The 13,137-nt window shown below is 46.4% G+C and overlaps 1 protein-coding gene across 4 annotated transcripts in view; it reads left to right on the top strand.

Annotated features, from left to right (window-relative positions):
- The window catches only part of Egflam (EGF like, fibronectin type III and laminin G domains), a 178,508-nt gene extending 168,348 nt beyond the window's left edge, over nucleotides 1-10,160 (top strand). For 3 of the 4 annotated variants that reach the window (XM_006977144.4, XM_006977143.4, XM_015995986.3), the window contains 3 exons: nucleotides 4,403-4,486; nucleotides 8,101-8,204; nucleotides 8,910-10,160. In XM_006977144.4, the coding sequence (XP_006977206.2) occupies nucleotides 4,403-4,486; nucleotides 8,101-8,204; nucleotides 8,910-9,064 (343 nt within the window). In that variant the 3' untranslated portion in view covers nucleotides 9,065-10,160. The remainder of the gene's footprint in view (nucleotides 1-4,402; nucleotides 4,487-8,100; nucleotides 8,205-8,909) is intronic. The other variant, XM_006977145.4, reaches the window with a different exon arrangement.
- The last annotated feature ends 2,977 nt before the right edge of the window (nucleotides 10,161-13,137 follow it).

Genomic DNA, 13,137 nt, shown 5'->3' on the forward strand with positions numbered 1-13,137 from the left:
ACTAAAACAGTAGCTAAGTGGAGGGTGGGGTGGCCCAGCCCCCCCTCCACTGCCAGCTGAATTCAATGTGTGGAGACCGGAGAAAACTGGCCACCGGCTGTCACCAGCTCAGCTCTCACCCCAGGCTCTGGAAGAATCCCTGCCAGCCCCTTCTCACCCCTACCACCCTTCTAAGAGCTTGCTCCAGCTTAGACGCATACCCTAGGTTGCCAGTTCTTTCTTGAGTTACTGCAGCTGTCTGTGGGATTTCTTGTGTACACTTCTGGGGCCCAGGCGGGACTAGGATTGGCATCCACATCTGGAGCCACCCATTGCTGCTCACCGGGCACTTTCATCTGGGTGGTTATCTTACTCTATCCATCCATCCAACACAGATGCAAGGGAAGTCTAGGCCGGGCTGGGAACAGGCAGGATTATGATAAAGGCAGGTGGTCTAAAAAAAAAAAAAAAACCAGCACACACTGGAGAGCTTGTCCCAAAGGTAGATTCCTGGCCTTGCCCACCCCCGGGCTCTGATGGAGTTAGTGTGGGTGCGCACTGGGATCTTACTGGCATCGGGCATCCCCAAGTCTTCTAGAAAGCATACCCTGAGAAATGGAGTCTGAAGGATCTTTGGGGTTCCACACACTTGATCCCCATGACTGTGTGATCTCACACAAGTCATTTACTTTCTCTTAGCCTCTGGCTCCTCTTCTATGAAAGAAAAAAAAAAAGGCTAGTTGGGAGGATTTTGTGAAAATGAAATGAAGTCATTTTTGTAGAGGCCCAAGTGCATGGTCAAACACAACCAGTCTTTAGTGATGACGAGAATGTGAATTCTTACCTCCATCGAGTGTTTCTGAGCTCTGCAAGCCTCAGCCTCCGTGAGATAACCTAGCAATGAAGCCTTATACAGCAGCTCTGCAAAAATGTAGTCACTTCCATATTGTAAGATCCGGACCTTACCAGGGAAGGTGTGGCTGAACTCAACTCTGATCCCAGCTCTTCCAGGGTGGAGGCAAAGAGATCAGGAACTCAAGGCCATTTTCAGATTGATGATGAGTTCTAGGCTGTGTGAACTCCATGGGCCCTTGTTTCAAAAAAATAAAATAAATCAGAACAAAAGATTCTGGCCTTGAGGACGTTGCATCAGTGAGGCCTAGCTAGAGTGTACGCTGTTCTCTAAGGTGCACAAACCTACTCTCAAGGGTTGCAATGTCTCTATCACAGATGGGAGAGAAATCCTGAGATAATAGGATGCACTCTAACTTTCTACACTCACCCGAATTCAGGTCCTTTGCTCTCACTTATCCTGGGAATTCCTGCCAGAGAACTGGAGTGAGCAGGGCAATGGAGCTCTCAGCCCGACACCCTTAGTTCAGAAGTCGATTAGAGCTCACAGAAATCCAAGTGCTTCTCCAAAATGAGCATGGCTTTCAGTTTTACCGTAATTTGTTTCATTCTAGTCTGTCATGTGGGAACACAAAACCAGTCAGGAAGCTTTATAAATGTCACGAGATGCCCTTCTCCACACTTATTTGGACCATGTAACACTTTCAGGCACCAGAGAAGAGGAAGAGGTCAGACATTAGTAAAGTACCCTGTACCATGGCTTGAAAGGGACATTACCGAAAGTGTCACCGCACGCGGGGCCTGAAGATGACCAAGTAGTGTCCAAAGGCCAGACTCAGAGCCACTTCTGGGTTGCCCACCTTGTTGGCTAGCCTGTCAGTTATTGGTGCACGTCAAGTTAGGTGGCTTGGGAGAACCTAGTCACAGCAAGAGTCAAATAACATTGATAGAGCAACCAGGCAAGCATTCATTCATTGCTTTTATGGCTTGAAAGCAAGGCATAACTTCACAGCAGTGCACATCTGCTCAATGGACAGCCTGGTATATGTATATATAAATAAATATGTATATATTATTTGTTTCATATGCTGCAAATGCATATATGTATATTTGTCTATGCATATAAAACAAACCATCCAGGGAGAGTAGGAACAGGTGGTTCTTTGCAGGGCCTGACACTATTGAGACAGGGCTGCAAAGGTCATCAAGAAACCCACTGAGTTGCCCTATCTACACGATGTTGGAATTTTTGTCTGCCAAACTCTATTTCAACTCCCTTGAGCATGTTCTTTCCCTTCAGGTGAGTAAGAGAGTTATTGACTTCAGAAAAGAATGACGCTCACCCTTGTCCCACCTGGTTCTAACACAATGGAAATGTTTTAGTCACGGGCACATTGACTGGCACATTCAGGTGTGGTTTCCTGCAGTTACACGCAGGTCACCTGAATGTAGAACCTGGGCATTCTTGACTCTTTAGTTACGTGTTTACCACCTTGGGCCACTCCCCCACAGGGCTCCCCTCTCCTCAGGGTGCATTGTCAACCTCCTGAGTGAGTGCCACCAAGTCCCATGTTTTTGGTATGGTGACATCATTTGTTTAGTTCCTACTGTGTGCTGTGTTGGTTAACCTTCCCTGTAGTCCTGTAGGGAAAGTGTCTTACCTGTACTTGATAGAATTAGGTGAATCGCCTAAGGTCACAGAGCTGGTAAGTTGACCTGCCCAAGGATCCAGGCAGGTGTGTAGAACTTGAGTATCCATGACATGTCACTCACGCTGATGCTCAGCAAAGCTGCATGCAGTAACTTGGCCAACCCACTGGCCCTGCTTCACGCTCATTCTCCTTTAAAAATTATTACATTTACTTCCCACACTGTGTGCAGGTGCGCATGTGCGTGCGTGCGTGCATGTGCGCCATAGTGACATATGGAGGGGACCTTCTGGCTGTTTTATAGGAGACACTCGATGTGGGAAAGTGAACTAGAAAATGGTGCAGATTTTAGGGTCGGAGGGGCAGTCCCATGGTTTGTCAAGCCACCTCAACGTCTATTCATGGTTCAATGCTGTGGCTCTGTTGTTTGAGACTTTGTTATGAAATGAATGAGCCATAGAACTCTCTCTGGGAAAACCAAGTGCTTTCCATTCTCACTCTGTTCTCAGAACAAGGGTCTCCAGAGCTCTGGGGGGAACCAGCATTTCATTCGAGAACTCCCCTCTCAGGATGAGGACAGAGCTGCCCCTGTGGACCCCACTCTCTGGTGGCCTGAGTACGTGGTCAGATTGTGTTACCCAGGGAAAGCCTAGGCAGTTGGCTCCCTTCCCGGGCTAGAGTAGTCACTCACTAAATATTTGCTGGATTGAATTAAGTTAGAATAACTGAGTGAACAGTGGGTCAAGAGGGCTATCTTTTGGTAAACATGCCCATGTTTTCTGAGTCCTTGAGCGTTTCAAAGTATCCAGGAGTTAAAATGCTACAAGGTAGAGCAGACATCAAAGGAGGTGAGGCAGAGGATAAGAGAAATTCAATTCTTTATCACACCTCTGGTTTCAGACAAATTCTCCTCAACTCTTTAGAGTTCAGTTTGTTCCTCAATAATGTTTTCTCTTTCTTAAAGTGAAAATGTGGCATAGTTTCCTAGGACTTTTGTAATAAATGACCATGAATTTTGTAACACTAAAGAAATCAATGTTTATACAGTTCTGGAGACTGAGAATCCAATATTCAACATGTTGCCGGCACTGCTCCCTTGGCAGGATCAAGGGAAGTTCTTTTGGTGCTTCTGGCCGGGGTTCTGGTGCTGGCTGGCAGTCCTTGGTGTTTCTAGCTAATAGATGTATAGTTACAGCCTCTTCATCACCACATACCCTTTCCTTCCATGCGTCTCTGTATCCAAATGTCTTCCAGCCATGGTACCAGTCATATTAATTGATGGTCCCTCTCACCCAGTGTGGCTTCATTTTTAACTAATTGCATCAGACCTTCTCTCCAAACAAAGTCACATTCTAAGGTTCAGGGTGAGCAGGAATTTCAGGGAAACACTGTGTAAGCCAGTGCAGATGATAAACTCTTCTCACTCGTCCCAATCCTGTAGCAACGGCTGCTTCCATACATGGGCCCGAATCACCCTGATGACCTTACACTATGGGAAGGAAGGCCCTCACAAAAGGGCAGCTGTCATGTGATTCTGCTTAAGTGGGTGTCTATGTTAGCCAACAAGTAGGAGAGTGGTGTTCAGGGCCTGGGGGAGGGGGGGTTAGCTCTCTGCGGCATTCATTTTGTAAGACGGAAGTATTGGAAATGTTAGTTACCCATGAATATTCTTAACATTCCTGAAATGGACACTTCAAATGGCTTAGATGGCGAGTGAGTGTAATGTTTATCCTCCAGCCACTGAAAATTGAAAAACTCATTCACTCATGTGTGAACCTGGAAAGTAACTCGCTTTTGTGCCAGTGGAGTTAAGGATATTGCACTCTGAGTGAGCTTTTGCAGCGAGAGCCTTCGTGAATTGGCAGCTTCCTGAATGTCTGTGTGTCATTGATTCTTTCCTTGGTCTTCCCTAATACCCTTAGCTACAACCTGGGCAGTGGTGTGGCTTCCATCATGGTGAATGGCTCCTTCAGCGATGGCCGGTGGCACCGAGTCAAGGCGGTCAGGTAAGCACCTACCACATGGGAGACAGAGCCAGGCTACAAGAGGGTGGATGTGTGTCCAGCTTCCTTTCGGTCCTACTGTCCTCTCACCCACCTTTACCTGGCAGCCTCATGTTGCCATAGTATCCCACCCATGTCCTCTACTGACACCAATGGGCAGAAACCTGAACCCCTGTATCTGCTCTGAATGGAAGGAGATGGCCCAGAGAAAACACTCAACAAATTGTATTGTGTATTTTCACTTAACATAATTCACATACTACCTAAGAACATTTTCATACAAGTATCTAATGTGTGCAGAGCACACCCCTGCCATACGTCCATCCTTCCCTTACCATTGGCCCTCCCTTTGTTCCCTTAGACAATTTCATTTCTGCTTCCATGTCACATGTCCATATGTGATTTTATTTATCTATAAATAAAGAGACCACAAAAGAGGAAAAAAACCATAATCTTTGTCTTTTTGAGACAAGCTTGATTTGGATTAATATGATTATCTCCAGGATCATACATTTCCTGAACAATATAACTTTTTCCTTTCTTTATGGCTGAAAAAAAATCATATATATATCACATTTTCTCTAACCATTCTTTGGCTACTGGGCACCTAGGCTGCTGTAACTTAGCTATTGTGAACAGCGCTGCAATAGACATTAATGGGCAAGTATCCCTGGGACATGTAGGGTTGGAGTCTTGGGGCTTTACCAAAGAGTAGTGCAGTTGGCTCATTAGACTTATTGGGGGATCTCCATATTAATTTCCATAGTGGTTGAACTAGTTTACATTCTTACTAACAATCTATAAGAGTTCCTTTTGGCCCATAACCTTGTTGGCATTTGTTGTTGTGTGCAGAAAACACCTTATGGTAGCTCAATTGGAGAGGGGCCTTAAAATCTTACCAGGTGAAAATCTGAGGGCATGAAGACATTAAAGAGTGCTCTAAATGTGCTTGCATAGGCAATCCTCCCCTTCATAAGAATGTTATCTGAACATGAGAAGTCACGTATGTTCACCTAGCCCCCAAGACATAGCTAACTGCCCTCCCAGTGCTAACTGCCATCCTGACTTTTGATTAACCTCGGGCAGATTATTCCTATGTCTTTATAATTTTGCCCTGTGTGTCCTTATTCATCACAATACATTTTTGGAAATCAAAAAGCAAGTCCAAATCAGTAATGAATGCCAGTACTGTATGTTAAATGAGCCCAAAGTAAAGAGAAGCTGAATGGCGATTCTGATTGCAGCTCCCTGAAAATGTACTATAACTCTTGCTGTACAATCAGCAGGTGATGGTCAGTGTGAAGCCCCGGGGGCCATGGGCACTCAACCTTGTCAACTTCCTCTTCTGCTTCCCTGTAGACTGTGTTAAGTTCGTCCTTATTTAGCCCCCTGCCCTAAGCACCCAACGGCGCTTGCCTTGGAACCTCAGAAGGTGTTGAAGACACAAAAGCAGACCTATGTTTATCTGCTGCCAGGCAGCCCACAAAGCCCAGATGTACGTGTAGGGATTTTAACAAAATCCTGATTCTAGTTGTTGAAAAAAAAACAAATGTTTTCCATAATGCATATTTACACATTTGGATCTCATTTTTTTTTTCTAGAAAACAAGTCAAAATGCAGAGTCCAACCTAACTTCAAAATACTCTGAAATATTCAGCTTTGGAATGGCTCATTTTTCTTTCAATCATTCACAATGGAGGTTGCCCTCAGACATCTCCAAAGGAATGTGAAATGCTTTGGTTCTCAACTCCAACCACATTTAATCCCAACTGCTGCCCCAGGAACATCAGGGGATATACCCTGCTTATAACCTTGGGTCAAAATGGTTGGTGGAATAGTCACACACTGTAGAAGAATTTAAACTTTGACCGTGACTGTGGTTTGATTATGTCTATGAAGATACACAATGGTGAGGATACCAGTCCCTTCCTAGACATCTAAGGAAGCATGTTAAATGCATTTCCCAAAACTGTGTAAATTGCTGTGGGCAGAACCTAGATCAAAAACATTTCTGTTCACCTCATGATGCAGCCCACACACAGGGATTTCAGATGTTTGGGAGAAACAATGCAGTGGAATGTTCCCTCAGAAGAACTTCATATGCCAGATCATCAAGCTTGGCATGTGTGAATAGCTTAGTAGACATATTAACATACACATCCTCCCTATTGACATCATTGATCTCATTTTTAGTAAGCCTTGGGTTACAGTGAGGGCTGGATAGGAGATGAGGCCAGGAGCTTGATGGGTTGGAGTGTCTGTGAGTGGTAAGCAGACAGGCCTCAGGGGAACTGGGTCAAAGCTATAGCTATCACATATGGCAAGAAGGACTGGATTGGTATCTTAATTCTCTATGGAAGGCTCCAGGTCAGAGCAGCAGAATGAACAAAAAGGGAATCGCTAAAGGGAGGTGGGCTGCTATGTGCACTGTGTTGCTTTGGATGACTTCTGGTCTTGCAAGCATGACACCTAATAGAGCAGGAGAAATGTCTCATCTATGCAACATCTTATGCCATATAATTTAGACACAGTGCTTTATAACAGCTCATATTCATAGGAATTTAAGATCTGTATTTTTTCATTTTTGTGGATAGAAACAATCATATGATAATACGTGTACCATAGCATCATGCCCCTTGGCCAACCTCAATAGAGCAAGATGTGTGTCAGGTACTCTGCTCTGTGCTTTGCATGCATAACAGATGGTTTCCACAATAGCTTTGGAAGTTGATGTTAGTTATTACAATTTCATAGAAGGTTTTGCTCATTGGTCTGTCATTATGAGCCATACACTATTCCAACACGGGAGACACATCATTGAAGAAAAGCAATACTTTGCCTTGGTGGTCTTGCATTCCTCTGAGAGGCAACAAACAATGAGTAATCAACACAATGAATTATGCATTAGAGGTTAACTATACTTTTTTTTTTCCAGTCTAAGATGCCATTGATTAGAAAGTATATAATTCTCATAACTGATGAAATCAAGCAAGTGGGCGTAGTTTAGAGTAATGGGGGGTGAGTGGCAGGGCAAACAAGACAAAGTGGGAAAGGCCATTGCCCATCAGAGCATCAAGGTACGAAGGTCTAAAAAGTATTTTTAAAGGACAGAGGACACAGCAGGAAGGAATTCTTCAAAACTCAATGAATGAAGAGCTAGTATCAAGAAGTGAGCCAGGGCTGGTCCTGTAGCTGAAGTTTCCCTGTGTCCCGCCTGGCCCAGGGTCAGGACAAATCTCTCTCACCTGTCGGTCCCACAGCTGCTTGGACACAAGTAAACACGCAGAGGCTTATACTATTTACAAATGGTATGGCCATTAGCTCAGGCTTATTACTGACCAGCTCTTTTACTTAAATTAACCCATAATTCTTATTTATGTTTAGTCGTCTGGCTTGGTACCTTTTCTCAGTTCTGCCTTCACATGGTCCTACTTCCCATGGGGCTGTAAAAGCCGGCAGTGTGTGTGTGAGTGTGTGTGTGTGTGTGTGTGTGTGTGTTTCACAACCTCATTACTTAGCACATGGTAGGTACTTTTATACCTCTAAATCCGAATGATGGAATTAACACCAAAGATGGTAGCTTATTTCGTTTGGTTTCGGTTTGCTTTGCCTCGCAGGGATGGCCAGTCTGGGAAGATTACGGTGGATGACTATGGAGCCAGAACAGGCAAGTCACCTGGCATGATGAGGCAACTTAACATCAATGGGGCTCTGTATGTGGGTAAGTGACCTTGACTAAAGCTCAGTCTGTCGGGGCTTTTCCTCGGGGGACCTTTGTTTGTTGTCCCTGGGCTGTGTACTCAACAGGTTCAATCAAATACCTGGAAATCAGGAAGCTGTCCAAATAGTCCATTCTCCCATGTTCTGAACTTGTGACTCATGGCCCAGGAGGCAGGAAGGGACTCACTCACATGGCTTTTGTGCTCTGGAATCATCCACCAGGAAAACCTCGCTTTTCTTGTTTATAGAATAGGAACTTTCTAAGTTTAGCCACATGAGTTCTCTCTGAGGAAGGAGGATCCGGCTTTGTGTCCTCTCTCGGAATAGAATGAGTGGAACTCCTATAAATGGCTAATAATCTGAGATGCAGAAGGAAAAAAAAGCAGGAATTAATACCTTTTGTGTTTTCTAAGTGAGCTTAATTGAAAGCAGCCAAGACAGTACCTGTTGTTGACATTGTATAACATTTCAAAATCTGTTCAAGAGCTGTTTAGTTTTAAGATTGTCATTTGAGCCAGAAATCACATCTGAGATCAGCCTTTTTAGTGTTCAGAGGTATATTCAGTTGATCGAATCAACCTAATACATGTGATGTACTAGACAATTAGTCCTTGGCCAGGAGCCATTCAAGTAGACCATAAAGAATCTCCCACTAGTGACACCTCTTCTTGCCTCCTTCTCTCCCTCCCTCCTTGCCTCCTTGCAGGTGGAATGAAGGAAATCGCTCTTCACACCAACAGACAATACATGCGAGGCCTCGTGGGCTGCATCTCCCATTTCACACTGTCCACTGATTACCACATTTCCCTTGTGGAAGATGCTGTGGATGGGAAAAATATCAACACTTGTGGGGCTAAGTAACGCCAGCTGGCCTTGTCCAAGGGACATAGCCTCTATCCTGAACATCCCAGGGGCCCAGAGATCCTGCCTGATGCTGCACATAGAGGTCTGGGAATCAGGTGTGGTTCCTGTCATCAAGGACAAAGTACAACCTGATGGGAACCAAGACTGGAGGCCCTGGATGGCCTTCTCTGCAAACGCTCTGTGGGCCAAACCCAATGAACTACTGTGGATAGGAAGCATTGGACTTTGTCGTTCAACATATAGAGTCTGTGAGAGATCGTACATCACATCAAGTTCCAGGGACTGTCTGCTGTAACTCAGTGGCTATGTTGTATTAAAGAGAGTGAGAGCAAGACTGAGTGAGCGAGAGAGAGAGAGAGAGAGAGAGAGAGAGAGAGAGAGAGAGAGAGAGAGAGAGAGAGAGAGAGAGAGAGAAACCCCCACAGAACAGTATTAAAATACTTCTGCCCTTCCCTGACTTTTGACACTAGCAGACTGATTGTGTGACCCTGAACTTTATACTCTAATCTTGGCCTACGGATTGTGTAGATTAACCCCTTCCATTCCTCACTGGCTGACTCAATGTGCTCTCACTAGTCCATAAAAATAAAGGTTTCGGGGGAAATTACACATAGAATCCTAATCATACCATGGCTCATACTGTGGCCCCCTTCCCCGAGCTTACCTCTAATGCAAAAATCCTTTTTTTATGATGCAAATCGAAGAAGCTGGGCACCACCCCTCCCCCAATTTTGTAGCTGTACTTTTCTATGTGTCTATTTTTATAGCCGCAGACTGTCCACACTTCCGGTGTGCTTTTGCAAGTGAAGGTGGATGACCTTAATTATGGCACACTTTCCTAATAGTTTTTCTGGCAAATGAGATAGGTTTGGGCCATGTGTAGTGTCAATGAAGAGGTAGAGTGACTATGGAGGGCCACTGGGAGAGGTGACCACTTCCTTTCAGTGCATGCTGAGGATTCAAGGGAATGGTTGTGATGCTGTCCAGAGTGAAGAGACTAAATGGAGCGGCATCCCTGAGGTGGGGCACTGCCACATTGTTTTAAGAGAGAGCGAGTATCTGTAATAAACGTGAATAAAGGGGACGAGGAAGAGCTCGTTTGTGGAGATGTGACTGATTTTGCAGAGGCCATGCTCACAGGGGCACAACAGGGCTACTTAGAGAGTCCGAGGTTGTGTGGGGCTTGGGATAGGCCCCCAGCAGGGGCGGAGGGCTCAGCCCAGAACAGCTTCTGGACCATCAGCTGTACCCTGTGCTGTTCATGCACGTGACTGCAGACAACTGGCTCCCTGGCGGGTCCCCACGACAGGACTTACTCAGGGAAAGGTGAGATGAATGCCGCCCCTATAAGTGGAAGGAAATATGACCCAACTCCTGAAAGAGCCTATAATTAGTCTCCGGCATGTTTCTATTCTTGTTTGTGTAGCATCTTGTTTGGGTTGCACCCATTGAACTTGGTGCAAAGCAGAGTTTCAGGCATACTAAGACTTCTAAGAGATAACCAAATAAGCCAGAGAGCTTTGCCTCATGCCACAACCTTCTGCCACTTGTGTTTAGGAGCCTTTGATGGCAAGGATTAATATGACTAACAACAGTCAGAGTGACCTTGGTCCCCTCTCCATGTCACCTGGTGATTGTAGTCTCAAAAAAAAAAAAAAGGCATATGGTAGACCGTGGGCCCCACTACCTCTCAGTCACCCTCAACTCAACGCTTTTGCCTGGAGGCTCCTGGGGCCAGGACTTCCCAAGATAAAATAGAGTTGCTTTTATAGCACATTCTGAATGGGTTTCCTCTGGAAAAAAGATAATCATTGTGATTTTAGCAAAATATCCAGCTGACTGGAGGCCAAGGAATTGTCCTGCAGATGAGCTGTTGCTCTCTGCAAGTGTTATCCTAGGACTATGCAATGGCCCAGGGAGGAGGGCCTGGGAGTGTGTGTTGACTCTGAAAGACCTCGCTGGGTGGGAAGCACGTGGGGTTAAGGGGAGGCGGTGACAGGGACAGGGTGGTGGGATACAGGCAGTAAGGGTCCTCTAAGTGCCAGGACAGTGAAGTGGAAGAACTCAAAAGGGCAAAGGGTCTCAGGGTCCGGGTACAGAGTAAGAAATAGAGGATCATGGCTCTCCCACCCTCTCTGTGGACAGACCCCCAGGCACTGTGGAACGAGTTTATAGCAGACGTAATTATGAGGCTCAAGTCTTTAACCTTTAGCCGAGGGATCAGACCTCCCTTGGTACTAGTGGGCAAGAGAGCTGGGAAGAGCTTAGCCTGGGCCAGTGGGTAAGCTGCTTGGATCTCTAAGTGTAGCCATCATCTCCTGCCACAATAAGGCTTCCTCGCTAACATCCATGCCCCATCCCTGGCCATGGTTCACAGCAGTAAGTTGCTCCTGTGCCTTGAGTGGCCAGCCTGGAGACGCTACTGGCCTTGGTGAGCTTGACAAGATTATTCTCCAAGTCTTTGCTGGGGTTCCCCATCTGCAGAATGGCTGTGCTGGTAATGTGACTTGGATCTGCTGGATGTACCCCTCATTTTGCTGGGAACAATTGGCTGGTGTAGACAAGCCTGCTTCATTGACAGTTGGGGAGAACAGGAACACTGGAGAGCCAGGGCCAGGTCTCTTGCAGCCCAGGTTCAGAACTGTGATGTTTTGTTTGCCCTGCATCCTGTTAACATCAACAGATTGAAGAAAGAGAAACAGCTTCCCTCCCACAGTGAAAAGGGAACTCCTCTTTGTAGCGAGAGGACCTACTAAGTGAGTCACCATGGATACAAGAAGGGGTGAAAACATCAGGACCATTCATGAGTTGATTCGCCCTAGCAAATCAGGTCCTTGAAAGACGTGCCATGGAGGAGAGGGGTCCCTGACGACTGCTTTTCTGCAGAAGCCTTGGGACTGATGATGTCAGAGCTATGTGAAGCCACCAGTGACTGGACAGGCTCAATTCATGTGGCGCTGGCCTCCCCCTTCCCCCTGTCTTCTCTGCCTCTGTCTTGCTCAACTACCTACCCTGATCCTTGCCTGATATACGGCAGCTGTGTTTTTCTGGGGAGGAACTAGCAGGACCAGAGCCTTGGCTTTGTGTAGCTGCTGTGGTAAAAGACAGGTTGAGAGGTCTGGCTGGGAGGGAGGTTCAGGGAGTGGTCAGGGAAATCAGTGTAATCTCATCTGAGGAGAACGGGTAATATGAAGCATCAGTTCCTGAAAAGCTCCCTTAATCAGAATCTGGGAAAACATGCTCAGAACCTTCCACAGGTCCTAAGCGGGGAGGACGGGAGCAGAGTGCAGACCAATAATACCCTGGCTTTTTTTTTTTTTTTTTTTTTTTTTAACTAAAGTGGACTTTAATAACCTTGTATATTTTCTCTAGACCCACCTCCAAGAAGATCTCCCTCAGGCAAGTCTATGGGGTTGTCTTTGTCCCTGCGCTGGCCCCAGAATCCTGTCAGGCGTGTCTGTCACCACTCTGACTGGCTTCCTGCTCACTGCCTTCTTATTTGCCTTTCATTTCCTGGTCAGTCCCATTCAGGTCTTGAGCCGCTCCAACACAAACAGGCCCACTGGTTTGCACACACCAAGGGCCCCAGGTCCACAGTAACTGGCCTTTCCTTCCGATTTCCCTCCTCTGCTTTCCGCCACCTCCCCCCTCCTCCCTTCCCCGCCTCTCCAAGTGGGAGGAAGGATCTAGGACATATGCCCGGAGCTGGCAGGCTGAGTGCTTCCCACTTGGAGGAAATGCTGCATTTTTCACCTTTAACCCAGAAAAAAAAAAATATGGTTCTCAGAAAGCTTGTTTTTAGCACTGAGAGTTCCCAAAGGAAGAAACGTGAGAAGGAGGGGCCTGCAGCCCCTCACAGTGGCCTGACCACGGGGCCCTTGCCCCATTGGGCTGCTCATCCTGGGAAGGAATTGCCCAGGGGCAGTCTGCAGAGGCCTAGCTGTTGCTGCATGCACTTGGAGATCCCATTTGCAAGTGTGAAGAGGTTAGGTGGATGCAGGGGATCTGGACAAAGCATTAGCTACTTCCCAGTCCCTCCTTCCCATCCCTGCCTCATCCAGCTTCTGCCC

Source organism: Peromyscus maniculatus, chromosome 15 (assembly GCF_049852395.1).
Source record: "Peromyscus maniculatus bairdii isolate BWxNUB_F1_BW_parent chromosome 15, HU_Pman_BW_mat_3.1, whole genome shotgun sequence".
Taxonomy (NCBI): domain Eukaryota; kingdom Metazoa; phylum Chordata; class Mammalia; order Rodentia; family Cricetidae; genus Peromyscus; species Peromyscus maniculatus.